Consider the following 14,706-nt stretch of genomic DNA (forward strand, 5'->3'; position numbering starts at 1 on the left):
GGGCCTGTTTCCTGGCTCGCCCGTGACCGCCTTCTCCCTGTGTCCTCACCTGGCAGGGGGACGGGGGAACATGCCCTCTTGTATTTCTTCCCTTTCTTGTAAGGGCACTAATGTCTTCAAGGAAGATCCCAGTCTTACAACCTCCTAGAAACTTCGTTGCCCCCCCACAAAGGACCCAGGTCTGAATGCCATTCCATTGTCGGGAGGGAGTCAGGGCTTCAGGATATGAATTTGGGGCGGGGGACACAATTCAGCCAATAGCACCCATGGTCCCTGACCTTGAGGAGTTGAGGCACCTTTGTGGGAAGTCACTAATACACACGTAGCTCAGTCAGCTCTTGAATAAATTGTCGCAGCTCCAGCTCCCTGACAAAGCTTTGTTGTTCACTATGTCACTTAGCCTCACTGTGAGGTCAGTGACCGTGGCCGGGGAGTACTCCAGGGAAGAGGGGATGCTGCGGCCCACCAGGTCATGTCACAAACCCAGGGCAGGCCCGGGCCTCCTGTTAGCCAAGCTCCTTCCATTGCCACAACCAACGGCTTTTCCAAGGGTGGCTTGGCATTGTCGACTTTAATTTTCATATTCCTTCATTGTAAAATAGTAAAACTAGGCCAGGGAATGCTTGGGAAGAGGCATGTCGTAAAATCAGAGAGGAAGGTCAGATCTGTCTCAGGGGTTTACAATCCCGAATACTCTAGAACATGCCAAGAGAAAAGGGTTTCACAGGTGAACAGGAAACAAACATAAGCAGATCAAGATCGTAAAGGCCTTCTGTCCTGTCCACCTCCAGGTAAGTGCGGGACTGTGGTGGGATCCACGGGCCAGATGAGCTTGGCAGAGCTGGGGTTCCCAGAACTGCCGGCGTCATCCGTGTGTTCCTTTGTTAGAAGCAGGCTGGCGGGGGGCGCCTGGGTGGCTCAGTGGGTTAAACCCTCTGCCTTCGGCTCAGGTCATGATCTCAGGGTCCTGGGATCGAGCCCCGCATCGGGCTCTCTGCTCCGCAGGGAGCCTGCTTCCTCCCCTCTCTCCCTGCCTGCTTCTCTGCCTACTTGTGATCTCTCTCTGTCAAATAAATAAATAAAATCTTAAAAAAACAAACAAACAAACAAGCAGGCTGGGAGCTAAGAAAAATGACTGAGGAACTGGGGAAACAGTGGTTCTTTGGCAAGCAACCTAAGCTTTGAGTCGGCCAGCAAGCTGGCGGCCACCTCAGGAGGATGGGGGTTCCTGCTTTTCAGCCCCAGCCCTGGGGAGCTGCTGGAGGAAGAGGCTGGGAGGCCCATGGGCAGGTACAAGGATGGGGTTGAGGGGGAGAGCGGGACCAGCGGAGACTTAGCAGATGGCACCTGGGGGAGTGGAGGATGCTTCTGAGAACGTTTCCTTTTTTTTTTTTTTTTTAAAGATTTTATTTATTTATTTGACAGACAGAGATCACAGGTAGGCAGAGAGGCAAGCAGAGAGAGAGAGGAGGAAGCAGGCTCCCCGCTGAGCAGAGAGCCCGATGCGGGGCTCGATCCCAGGACCCCGGGATCATGACCTGAGCTGAAGGCAGAGGCTTTAACCCACTGAGCCACCCAGGCACCCGAGAACGTTTCCTTTTATTCTTTAAGTCGTTTGGTTAAAATATATATATACCCTTGACCTTTTGGCAAGAGGAGGAGAAGTGTTGGGGCCGGAAACAGTATGTTCTCATATGTCCCTGCTCTCACTGGATCATGGCAGAGAAGAGAGGAAAATGAACAGCATCCCGTAGGTTGTCCCTTGGGTTAAAAAAGAGAGTAGTGCCTCCTAGGTTACTCGGACCGGAAGGGGGCAGTGCCCTAGATAGGCACTGTCCAGGAGAACTTTCTGGGGTGAGGAAAATGTTCTATAAATGTGCCGTCCAAAACCACGACCATCAGCCACATGTGTCTACTGAGTACTTGAAGTGTGGCATGAGAAGCTGCGGAACTGAATTTATGTGGGTGCAAGTTTAGTATGGAAAGAGAAGCACAGGGTTTTCTCCCAATGGAGTTCCATCCCATAAAAAGGAAGTCTCCACCTGTGTTAGGAGGCCAGCTGCAAATTTAAGGACTCGGCTGAATTGATCGTAGGTCACATCTTGGGTCTTAAAGTTAAGGAGAGAGAACTTTGGAGTAGATGAGACCTCGCAGCACAGCCCCACGTCTCCAACCGTGCGTCGCCGGTCGAGTCTCCCAGGCCTCGCTGCCAGGGCTGTGGCTTTGCCTGCAACCCCTCATTCCTCACGCTGCATCGGCATGCTGGCTGACGGCTGGCAGCTGCGGCTTACGGATGTGTGTTCATTCATTTGCCAGGGGTCGGCTGAGGGCCTGTTAGATGCTGGGCCCTTGGGATCCAGAGATGCCAGAAACACAGTCCCTGCCCTTTGGAGCCCACAACCTGGTGGGAAAACAAAGGTGTGCTAAACTGCAGTTTGAAGCCAGAGCACCGTGCTTTGGAAGGGGGCGTGTAGTGATCCCTGTCCAATTAGGGGAGATGGGAGGAGTGAGTCAGGAGGGAAGGGGTGACCCAGCTGAGCGGAAAACCCTGGGATGCCGCCCAAAACAGGAGGAGCTGGAGGAAGCCCAGGCTGGGATGTGCAGGAGCAGCAGTCTGGGGCTGGCCGGGGAAGCACACGGAGGTGCGGGGGAGACTGTCCATCTAGCATGCCTCCACCACCCCGCGTGTGGGAGAGAGGAGCAGGGTCCCCACCAGGGCTCCGCTGAGCTGTCCACACCTCTGTCCGCAAGGGGGCCACACGCCTGCTGTTCTCTGGGATGCTTTGGCTGGGAGCAACCTAGGCCTTTGTTAGGGTCCAACATCCAGCTGTCACATGAGGCTCGTGGAGTGGTGGTGACTGCCATGCCATGGTGACTGCCATCCAGGGCCCCACCTGGGTGAAGAAGCGTGGCTTCGTTTGCAGAAAGGCTCCCCATCTCCATTCAGTTGTATCCACCACAGCACATGAGAACCGTGGGGAGAAATGTGTGTGTGTGTGTGCGCGTGTGTTGCGGGGGGTGCGTGTGTATGAAACCAGAGAGATGAAGTGACTCAGAAGAACTCGATCATTGGCAGAGCAGAGACTGGAGGCCTCCCGGAGCCTGGGGGCCCTGGGAGCCCTGGGCCCTCGGCATCGCCCACTGAGACGGGGTGGGGTTTAGGGGCTGTCGCCTCCCTCCCACGCCCGTCCCCCAGCTGTGTGCCTTGCGGCTTTGGCATAGCTTACTTAGAAAATGCTGCTAAAAGCATGGGTGATATCTTCGGGTGCATTGTTGGTTTTGTTTTTGAAAAACCTAGTCATTGACTGAGTGTCCCCATTTCTCCTGTAGCCTGTAGAAGGGATGGAGGCCGGTGGCTCTCGGCAGCTGACGACTTTTGTAGCAGGAGCTGGGCAGGTGCGAGGCGTGGCTGTTCCGTGAGCAAAGCTCCAGCACCTGGGCAGAGGGGGGCTGTGTGTCATCAGGGGTTAGGGGCTCCTTTTGGTAATGTCATGAGAACATCTGTCCTGGTGGGTTCATTTCTTTTGGCTTCTCAGAATTCCCTCCCTGGTGCCTCTATTTTAAATACCAATCTCCTTGGGATGTCTAGCTCGAGAAGCCCCACAGGAGCAGCATGGATGGGGTGGCCTGGGGGGTCCTGGAGAGGCCTGAGAGGGCCAGACGCGGACCCGCTGGGATCAACTGGTTCACAGAGCGAGGTGCGAGCCGGCAGGGCCGATTTTCAGGTCTGGCGTTGAGAATAAGGGATTGAGTGTATTTCTAGGTGGACCTTGCCAGGAACTGTGCGGTTCCCAGGAGGGCCCACTGAAACCTGCCGAGGGGTGGGGGGCTGCCTCATGGGGCCAGGAGGCCTGTGTCTCCCCAAGCCCCTCCTCAGGGTGGACGCCACCCCAGCAGCCATGTCCACCATCTGTTGTAAGATGCTCTGCCTTGCCCACCACCTGGCAGCTACCAGGGGCCACAGAGAAAAAGGCTACTTGATATTCCTCTAGTACTTTCCACTTAAAAAAGATCGCTTTCCCTTCTGGCCTCTTTATCTGTGAAGTGTAAATTCGGAAGCACTTTTTTTTTTTTTTAAACTCTTGACAAGCTTATTTCCAGCCACGATCATGGCACCCTGTTTCTGTTTGGCGGTCTAGGCACCAGAGTGATGCTGGGAGGGGTGAGCACGCTGGTGGGCCTGTCTTCCCATCGACCTCGGCCACTTAGGGCTGCGGGTCTCCAGGGAAGCCGCGCCGTCTCAATTTTCTTTTCTTTTCCCATCTATAAAATAGGATAATGATACCCCTGCAACCTAGATGGCTCCTGGTTATTGGGAGGCTCCCATGAGATAATATATGGAAACGGCTTTGTAAAAAGACAAGTAAGGTATAGGTAAGGGGTGTTATTATGGAAGGACAGGTGGAAGCTGGGATTCAGCCCAGCCCTGTCCCGGGGGGGTGTCATCGGAAGCTCTTTTGTGGGGTATCTTCGGCTTGTGCGGAATGGGTCCAGTGCAGAGAAGGCAGGGACAGTTGGGGTGTTACTTCTTCCGTGTCCCCTGGCGTCCTGGTGGCATAAACCGGGCCAGAGGGTCCGGGGTGGGGTGGGGAAGGCTTTGGCAACACGGTCAGTTCGGGCAGTTGCTCTTCTGCCCCCGCGATGGCTGTCTGCCACCCACGACCCCCGCTCCCACAGGCTCCGCAGCAGCCTGCCTTCACCTCCCGCCCCCGCTTAGGCCGCCAGCGCCCCCACACCCCGCTTCCTGGGCTCGGCGGGCCAGTGCGTGGGCCTGGCCAGGCCAGAGCGGCTTTAGGATGAGGGAGGTGAGGAAGAGGCTCGACCTGCCGGCCTGGGGCCTCGGACGATCCTGAAATGGGAACGGCTGAGGCCGGGGGCCCGGGAGCTTGGGGTGTCTCGCCCGGTGGGGCGTTCTGCTCCCGAACCGGCTCCTGCCCGGTTCCCTCTCCTGCCCGGGCGGGCGCCGCGCTCGCAGCCCTGCTTCTTCCGCCAGCCAGGTCGCTGGCGAGTTAGACCTCCCAGCCTCACGGGGCTGCTGTGCGGCTGCGGCGACGCTGGCGACTGCGGCGCTGCGGAGGAGACGGACGGGCTCGGGAGGCGGCGCCATGTGAGTCCCGGGCCGCCGGGGCTGGGGCCGCGGCGGGAGATTACCGTATTTATCGAGGCCGGTGCCGGACCCTTGGGGGCGGGTCACTGCGGGCGCGCTACCGTATTTGCCGGGAGCCGCGCAGACCCTTTCCTGGAGCGGGGAGCGCCGCGACTTAATTACGTATTTATCCGGGGTTGCGTGATCCTCCCGGGGGTGCTGCGGGAGCTGGGGGGTGGGTTGCATCCGCGCCCCGAGGGAGCCGGGGCTTGCAGCCGGTTGGGGTGGGTTGCGGCAGCAGGGTGGGAGGCCTTCGTATTTTCGTGGGGGCGAGGTTGCGGCGCAGAGTTTACCATATTTCTCCAGGGTCGCTCGGGCCACGGGAGTTTGCACGGTTGTGTGCGGAGGTCGGGTGGGTGGGGTCAGCTGTTTTGATTCATGCATCTATTTCATAAAAACGGCGGTGCGGGAGGCTGGCCGTCTTTATGGGGGCGAGGGAGAAGGGGCGCGGGAGTCGCTGCGGGAGAGTTACCGTATTTGCGCTGGGCAGCGCAGACTCTAGAGGAAGGAGCCACTGCTGGAGACCGGAGAAACAGGGGCGCAGCCTGGGCTGTGAGTGCGGGAGGGGATGGAGGAACTTGGGGGAGAAAGGGGGGCCTTTGCTTTAGACCTTCTCCGTAGTGGGGGGCCTTACTCAGGGATTTGGCTGGGGAGAGCCCGGAGGCTGCTTGGAGACAAGGCCCTGCTGAGTCTGGCCAAGAGGACTGTGATGGTCTGTCTTTGCAAATGTCAATGCAGCTGGCTGGGGAAAGCCTTGTGGGTGGGGTCTGCTGCAAGTAGCACTTGTCCCCTTCTCCAGGGTGAGTGTGTGTTCCACGCTGGCCTGAGGGGAGAGGGAGACAAAAGGGGGATCTTGGAGATCCCACTCTGCAGATAGGTCGACTGAGGTTGTAGCAAGCAGTGAGATCTGGAAGCGTGGAGAAGGCCTGCGTGGATGTCTAGGTCCCTGATGGGGATGGAGGGCTGCAGGGGAGTGGCCCCAGCCTACTCTGGAACAGGCCCCCGTGTTCTGCAGGAGCCCTAGGTTTTTGGGAGGACAGGGAGGTGGTGGCGGCAGGCAGTGACCTCCTCCAGGAGCAGTGGTGCTTTGGGTGTCTCTAACTCTGTGGCGGCCAGGAGAGTGGTGGTGGTCGTGTGTGTGTGTGTGTGTGTGTGTGTGTGTGTGTGTATTTTGAGGGGAGTTTAGTTTATGAGCAGCTGATTCATTGAAAAGAGCTTTTGCCATTGAGTCAGGGAACTTAGGGCCTAGTCCTGGCTCACCTTGTGTGACCTTGGGGGAGTAAACTGACCTCAGTTACCCCATCTAGAAAGCAGGGCTGAGAAAGGCCCTGCTCTTTCCCCAGGGTTGCTGTGAGGACAGTGGCAAACTATTCAAGAGGAACACAGTGCCCTGGGGAAGAGAAGCCTCAGCAGAACCAGCATGAATGGGATAGAGCAGAACTTGCGGGTGTTTGTGGAGCACTGGGCCAGGCGTCTGTATCCTGGGGATGCCAAGAGGAATCAAGCTGAGACCAGCTCCTGGGAGCTTACACTCCCTTTCAGGGATTTGCAAACCTTTCAGGGGCAAGCCTCATTCAGATAAACAGAGAGCTGCTGCCTTTAATGTTTAATTGAGATCACTTTCAAGTTCACAGGGTTTTTGTTTTGTTTCTTCTTTTAAGCTTTTCAAAAATATCTTCGACCCACAGCGTGACCCCACCCTTCCCTCCAGATTGGGGATGCACCCTTCTCCTTGAGATTCTAGTTGGAGAGATAAGACCTATCCAGGGGCAGTCTAAGTTGTAACACTAGAAGCCCCCGAATGTTACCTATCGGCATTTATCCAATGTCGTGTGGCGGGCACAGTGCTTGGTGGGGGAGATACGAGAGGGAGACGGCTCTGTCCTTACGGCAGGCACAGGGCCAGGAGACAGAGGGGGCCTGACCTGCATGCCTGTGGTGACTCGGGGTCATAGGGTTGGGCCATAGGGCTCAGCAGGGGCCGGAGGGGTCAGGGAAGGCTTTGGGGAGGAGGTGGCACTTAATAAAGGCCTTAAGGAGGGGCAGGCTGTGATTAGTGGGTAGAGGAGAAAGAGGGGCGTTCCAGCCGGGAGACGCTGGCCTGAACAAGACGGTAGAGGGGGCCGATGCCGAAGCTGAGGGCAGCCAGTGCAATGTCCTCCCCGAGCCTGGGGGCCGGCTCACCCTTGGATGCTCCCCCACCGCCCCTCTTCTGACTCCTCTCTCTCCGCTTCTGCCTCCCCAGGGGCTGGTGACCGCGGCTGGAAGCGCCCATGACAGAGCTGGCGTCCTCGGGGGGCGGGTCCCCTGCGGGGGACGGGGAGGAGGGCCTGGGGGACGAGCGAGGCCTGGTCATCCACCACCCCGCGGAGGAGCAGCCCCACCGCTGCCCGCTGTGCGGCCAGACCTTCTCGCAGCAGCCCAGCCTGGTGCGGCACCAGAAGGCGCACGCGGGGGGCGGCCGCGCGGCCGCCTTCGTATGCCCCGAGTGCGGCAAGGCCTTCAGCGTCAAGCACAACCTCGAGGTGCACCAGCGCACGCACACCGGCGAGCGGCCCTTCCCCTGCCCCGAGTGCGGCCGCTGCTTCAGCCTCAAGCAGAACCTGCTCACGCACCAGCGCATCCACAGCGGCGAGAAGCCGCACCAGTGCGCGCAGTGCGGCCGCTGCTTTCGCGAGCCGCGCTTCCTGCTCAACCACCAGCGCACGCACGCGCGCATGCCCGCGCCGCACCCGCGCCGGCCCGGCGTGTTCGGGGAGCGGCGGCCCTACTTCTGCGCCCGCTGCGGCAAGAGCTTCGCGCGCGAGGGCTCGCTCAAGACCCACCAGCGCAGCCACGGCCACGCGCCCGACGGCCCGGCGGCCCACTTAGGCCGCGTGCTCTGATGCGCCCCGGGCCCGCCGCCGCCGCCTGTCTCCGGCCCCGGGGCCGCGTCCACGACTCCCGGAGAGGGCGCTGGGCCGCGGCCCCCGTTCTGGACGCGACCCCTGGAGACGGGGAGGGCTGGCTCGGGGTCTGGAAGGAGTGGGCCGCTGCCCGGCTTGGGACGCCTCCTCCCGTGTCTTCTCCACCCCCTGGCTGGCCTCTGGGCCCCTGCGTTGGTTTTCCTCCTCATGCTCAGCCGGCCTAGGGTAGGTGAGATCGAAGGGCCACCCGGAGCCCCTCTCAGGCCTGGGCAGGGGTTGTGGGGTGGGGCCGGGGAACAGGCAGGAGAGGTGGGATGCCCTGGGCTCTGGGGCTATGACTAGCTTCTTACTAGATCTTCATTCCCACAATGTCAGAGTTGGAAGCCACCTGGAGAGGGCCCCTCTCCACAATGCCCAGGCCACCCCCAGCCCCCACGGCCTCCTGGCCCCATCACTTACTATCTGGCGTACTTGAGAAGTCACATCACTTCATGACTCAGTTTTTTCATCTGTAAGTTGCATTTAACAAGGGACTTCTCCCTGGGATAGTGTGAGGATTGTAGTTAAACATTACCAGATAAAAGAGGATGACCTCACTGCTCCAGAAACTTCTACTGAGCACCGCGGTGTGTCCTAAGTGCTGTGCTCTTGGGAGGAGGTACAGACACAAAACCTTGGAGGGGGGGACACTTGTTACCAACACGGGGGTTGCAGGCTCTCCTAAGGGACAGACTATAAAGTGCTCTGGGAGGTGGGGGAGGGGATTGGTGTCCCCAAGGCAGTCTGATGGCTTAAACTGGGTTCTGGGGATGAATAGAAGTGCTCTAGGGAGAGCGAAGGTGGAGGGTCTCTGAGGCAGGGGTCAGATAGAGGAGGCTCGTATTTGCCCTGCAAAGGACCTTGTGGCCAGGGAGAGAGGACACCAAGCTGTTTAATGAGGAGAGCATGGTGATCTCAGACATGCGGCTCAAGGAGAAATGGAAGCACTGTGGGGACAGGTCAGAGTGGGGTGAGCAGGAGCCTTGAGGGTTGTGGGGTTATCTGGGCAAGAGAGAACGAGGCCCCTAGCTAAGAGGCTTGACCAAGGGGAGAGCCAGGTCTGGCCCCCAGGTCCCCGATTCCAAGTCAGTGTTCCAGAGCACAGGCTTCTTGAGCCATTTAGCAGATGAAGAAACTGAGGCTCAGCCAAGCTTGCTCCAAATCTCCCTAAGTGCTTAGTGGTGGAGCAGCGCAAGCCTGGCCCCCAAGACCTTTCATCTCTACGGCACTGCCTGCGAGGGAGGCTCCTGCTGGTGGGAACGTGGAGGGTCAAGGGTGGGGGACTGGGACTGGAGACCAGGTAGTAGGATCCCGGGGAGGGGTGCCCCTGGGTAGTGTGGGGGTCTGGGGGGGCATGGCATCCGCAGTAGTGGGTTGGGAGGAAGGGAGTTGGGGGATTGGAGGGGACCTGCACTCACAGAGCCCTTGCTCTGTGCCCAGCCTGTGCCACCACCTTGCTAGGTGCCGGAGACCTGTCCCCACCCTCTACCCTTTCTTAGAGCCTCGTGGCTCCTTGGGGGTCCGTGGCCTTCGGCCTGCCACCAGGTGGCTGCTGCTATGTGGACGAGTACTTAGTGGCAGAGATGATGAGATTAAACCGGGACCTGGGGCATCTGGAGCTTGAATACACTGAACTCAGGTTGTCTCAGCGGTAAAATAGACCGATAATCCCAGAGCACTTGGTAGGGGGCTAAGAGGACTGGCTCGAAGCTCCGGACAAGTGCAGGGTGGCCCAGCTGACAGCTCCCACCTAGCCACAGGGTTGGGGGAGGGAGTGGAGGGGGGGCGCTGGGTAGGGCCGCGTCAGAGCCCCAGACCTGACCCTGGTTTCTTTGTCTCCATGAACAGATGTGGAGTGGGCAGGCCCTCTGAGCGGTGTGTCAGGCACCTTCGGGCCCAGAGATGAGGAATGGGACCCCTGGGGGGCCTGCCCGCTGGCATAAGGACACGTCCCCTAAGAAGACCTACCTCGGGAGGTGTCCTGCAGAGGCGATCCACGGAGCCTGGAATTGGAGGCGGGTTCTGTGCCCCGGTGGAAAAACTCCCCCACCCTGGTGGGAGTCACAGCTGGAGAAGAGCTCGTCCTGGCGGCCCGGCCACTGTCCACTCTCCTGTGGCCACAGGGACAATGCCTGTGTGGAGAGCCGGCTTCTCTGCGCCTGCCTAAGAGAACGCGGCAAGTCGGTGGCAGACCTGGTTCTAGAGGCAAAGCCTTGTCCCAGGCGTGACCCATACCTGCAGGCAGGCTGCACTCTCAGAGCGACCGTTCTTAGTCTGTGGGAGGCACGGACCCTTGGAAAATCTCACAAACGTTATGAACCTTCTCCCCAGGAAAACACGCATACTCACGTAGACACAAAAATCTACAAGCAAGTTCAGAGCTCCCGGACACAACCCGCCACTCGTTTTTCACCGGACATAGAGCCTGGGTCACGGTACAAGTAGCGTTTTTCCTTCCCCCGGCTGAGCTTGCTGCCCTCGTTCAGGAATAAAGGATTCTGAGGAGGGGACCCTTCCACTCTCTTCTCCCAGGCCTGACCGTGCACCAGGCTTCTAGAACCTTTCCTCCCTTCTGCGGACGTTGCTGGAGGCTCCCCGGGCTGGGTTTGCTCTTGTCTGGTTCGGGGCTGCTGGTTGTGGCTGCCTGGCTGCTGGTTTTTGCCGCACAGCCTGGACTCCCATTTCACTGTAGAGGTGGCGGGGAAAGCTGGAATTTCTGTGGATGTGGGGTGAGCATGAACTTGGGCCGAGTCTACCTGGGGGAGGGATCCTGCTTTCAGCAGCCAAGCCGCGGCGGGCCGTCCCCTGCCAGACCAGGAGTTCAGCCGCAGCCGGGCATGGGGTGGAGACGGCTGGGCAGGGAGACCAAGCCTCACTCCTGCGGCCTGCCAGTGCTCCGGCGTGGACAGTGGGACAGGGGTGACGACTTTGGTTTTCACCCTGAGCTGGTTGGCCTGGAGCTCACTGACCTCCTCAGAATGAACCACTCGACCTGAAAAGATGTTGGCGATTAGGGCTGGGATGGGTTTTTGTTGACAACTCATCGATCATGATGCCGTTATATTTAGTGCAATCCTTGGGGGTAGCGAGAGGCCTATAGCCATGGGATTTGGTTCCAAGCCCAGCAGTGTTAAGTTGTGTGGATCACAGTGCAGTTGCTCTGCTGGGAGGTCCCAGGGCCAAGCTGGGTTTGGTCAGGGTTGTCGGGAGGCCTCCCCGGCTCTTGGCCCAGGACCTTGCTGGTCTTGTCTCCCATGGGGTCTGGCACAGAGGGTCTTACGGGCCATCTGCCATCCTCCTCGTCCTGATATCAAACTGCTCAGGGGGAGAGCAGAGGAAGAGGAGGCAATCTGTGCTCTAGAAGCTTCCATGTGATCTGACCCTTGGCCCGCCTGGAGGGAGCCTCACAGATGCCCTCTCTCCTCTGCTGCTTGTCCTCTCCTCTCCCTTCCCTGGAACCGTGCCGCCCACATCCGCTGTTGCCTTCTCTGTCTTCCCTGGAATTGCTCCAAACTGTGGCCCTTCCCCCACCCTGCCGGTCCCTCTTCTCCGCCAGGCCCTCCATCCTCATCCGCCGAACAGTACCTGTGTTGACACGCCGCCTCACCCTCGGGGACCCCGAGTCGTCCGTGCGCACGCGTGTGGCTGTGCGTGTGCTGGGTCTCCAGCTAGACTGTGAGCCCCCTGAGGGCGGGGATGGGCCGTGTCTTCTTGAAGCCCCAGCAGGGTCCGGCGCGGGGCGGGGCTCGTAACACTCAGGAAATACTTGTCAGCTGGCTGATGGGTCCAGTGCTGGAGGCTGTGCGGTGACTGGCGGTGAGGAGGAGAGGAGCCGTGAGTGAGTTCCGCATGGGTGCATTTTGCTGGGTCATGAGCTGGCTCCCCCCGGGGCAGTAATGGCCGTAGGGGCCCTCGGGTCCTCCCCTATCTGGGGCAGCGGGGCAGGAGGGACCCCCGACGTGGCTACGCAGGAGTGCGTGGCAATGGTGTCGGGGCTGGATATTTCCGTTGGCCACTAAGACCGGCCGGGGCTGACCAAGTGGAATAAATGTTCCCTCGACATCAGCTGGCGTGACCTGTGGTCATTTGGGCCTCAGCTGGGAGCCGGGCGGTGGCTTCTAGCTCTGCCTCCGTTCTGTCTCGAGGAGTTATGTTCCGTGGTGGCCGAAGGCTGGAGAAAGCACAGCTCAAAAGCCACAGCATCGCAGCGATGAGTAGCTTGGCCGCCTGCCCCCGTGCGTGAGCGACTTCCCTCCTGCTGTTGGCGCCGAGGCACGGGCCCTGATCACGGCCAAGGCTCACCCCAGAACCTTGCTTCCGTGTCCTAGTCTTTTTTTTTTTTTTTTTTTTTTAACAATTATTTGTTTGAGAGACAGAGCGGGAGCGAGGGGAGGGGCAGAGGGCGAGAGAGAATCTCAAGCGGACTCCCCGCTGAGTGCGGGCCCCGACTTCAGGCTCTATCTCCTGCCCCTGAGATCATGACCTGAGCCAAAAGTCAAGAGTCAAGGGCGTCTGGGTGGCTCAGTCGTGAGGGTCTGCCTTCAGCTCGGGTCATGATCCCAGCACCCTGGGATTGAGCCCCGCGTTGGGCTCCCTGCTCAGCGGGGGGGGGGGGGGGGCTACTGCTCCCTCTTCTCCCCACTCCTCCTCTCTTTTGCTATCTCTGTCTCTCTCTGTCAAATAAATGAATAAAACTTAAAAAACAAATCAAGAGTCAGACACTCAACTGAGGAGCCACCATGTGCCCCTGTGTTCTGCTCTTTGAGTCAGATTTGGGGCCGCGTCAATTGTTTCTATCAGCCAAGGAAGGTCCTGAGGGGCAGTGACTCAAGGAGAGGACTTTGGAACTTGGGTCTGCTGGGGCTCAGTCAGGCAGCGCTCTCGTCCCACTCAAAGTGACGAGTGCCAAAATGGGGACGTGTCGGCTCATGGGGCAGCCGTGCAGGGACTTGATGGTGACAGCCAGGTCCCCAGCCCGTCTTTGGCTCTGCCCTTCCTCTTGGGGGCTGCCAGCCCAGCTCGCACACAGGACAGGAAGAAGCCCTCGGCCTGCTGAGGCTCGGTTCCTGCCCTAAAGGCCCGAGCCCTTCTGCGGAGGGCAGTGATCTGAATGGCCAGACCGGGCCCCGCACTGCCACCGAGGGGTCAGTGCCTCCTGGATCCCGTGGTCCGCGAGCCAGTGAAGGGCCGGTTCACCAGGGGCAACCAGAAGGAGAAGCAGTGAGTGGGCTCCCGGTGGGTAGTACGTCGCTCTTGCTCCGACCAGCACCATCGAGCCACCTGGGACCTTGTCCATGCACAGTGGCTGCCTCACTCCAGGACCCGAGTCAGGAGCTGCATGTCAGTGAGATCCCCAGACAACTGGGTGTGTAGGCACTCTGCACTGTCGCTTTCCCTCCGCCCCAGCTGGCCTTTTGACTCAGACGTTCCGTTCACCCTTCTGGGAGGAGATGGAGATGCGCATTCCTCTGAGGCTGGCTCGTGGGTGTAGAGACAAGATGCCGCCTCCAGCAGGGTTCAGGACCCCGGTGGCAGCGGTCCCCACCCCATCCTAGGGATGTTTGCCAGCAGCACCTCTCCTGACCTGGACAGAAGGGCCCAGAAAGTGACCAGTCCTGGGTGAGGAAGCAGGTGGCTCACAGAGCAGTTCTTCCCCCCACTCCGTGGGTCCGCCTCTCCCCTTTGTCTAAGCCCCTTCCAAACATGGCCAGGCCTCAGTGCCTTCACGGGAATGACGCCCAAGTGAGAGGATGTCTGCTATGGATGCTGCTGGCGCCACACCAGGTGCCTTTTCCGAGCTATCGTGAGTATTGGCTGCTGATGGTTCACAGCTGGTTGGCTATGGGGCTGCCCCAGCCAACCCCCACTAAGGATGACCTGGGCAGGGGGTGAGCTCTAGAATGCAGCCTGGGCTCAGAAACCCCCCAGGGGATCTGAGGACACCAGTTTCCAGCCAAGACCCCATCACTGGCTCTTTCCCCACCCAGTCTTGCTTCCCACTCCCCTTCTCCGGAGAGCACGTCTCAATAGTACTTATTCCCCTTGGACGGAATCCTTGTCTCAGGCTCTGCTTCTAGGAAGACCCCAGACTAAGGAAATATCTTGAGGAATACAGGCTTGAAGCGCTTTGCACATGCAAGAGATCACAAGTATCTTTATTCAGTTCTGTGTGGGGCCAGTTACCTGTAGATTTTCAGCAAAAAACTGCCAGTAAATGAACAGATTGGGACAGCCATCTCCTTCGGGGGGGCCAGGCCTGAGGCTGCTCTGAGGCCCCTCCCAACTGGAGGCAAGGCCCAAGAATCTAGATCAAGGGTCAAGGGCTGGGGTCTAGTATTGCTATGTGGCTTTGCAAGACCCTTACAATTTAAAAAATATTTTTAAAAAAGATTTGTTTATGTATTTGAGAGAGAGAGAGTGAGCACAAGTGAGGTTGAGGAGGGGAAGAGGGAGAAGGAAAGAGAGAGCAGGGAGCAGACTCCCCGCTGAGCACAGAGCCTGACACGGGGCTTGATCCCACGACCCTGAGATCGTGACCTGAGCCAAAACCGAGAGTTGGATGCTCAACCCACTGAGCCACCCAGGTGCCCCAAGATCTTTGCCATTTTGAACGGC

The 14,706-nt window shown here is 59.1% G+C and overlaps 1 protein-coding gene across 2 annotated transcripts; it reads left to right on the top strand.

Annotated features, from left to right (window-relative positions):
• Positions 1–5,079: 5,079 nt before the first annotated feature.
• Positions 5,080–12,782, top strand: LOC308352553 (uncharacterized protein; the record flags this gene model as incomplete). 2 transcript variants are annotated; one of them, XM_080818791.1, is made up of 3 exons in its annotated part: positions 5,080–5,107; positions 7,392–8,277; positions 9,940–12,782. In XM_080818791.1, the coding sequence occupies exon 2, from the start codon at positions 7,420–7,422 to the stop codon at positions 8,029–8,031; it is 612 nt and encodes a 203-aa protein (XP_080674917.1). In that variant the 5' UTR covers positions 5,080–5,107; positions 7,392–7,419. The 2 variants fall into 2 exon arrangements, with proteins under 2 accessions (XP_080674917.1, XP_080674918.1); XM_080818792.1 differs by lacking the exons at positions 5,080–5,107; positions 9,940–12,782 and adding an exon at positions 5,164–5,269 and having other exon boundaries at positions 7,392–8,031.
• Positions 12,783–14,706: the final 1,924 nt, after the last annotated feature.

Source organism: Martes martes (genome assembly GCF_963455335.1).
Source record: "Martes martes genome assembly, chromosome: 11".
Taxonomy (NCBI): Eukaryota; Metazoa; Chordata; class Mammalia; order Carnivora; family Mustelidae; genus Martes; species Martes martes.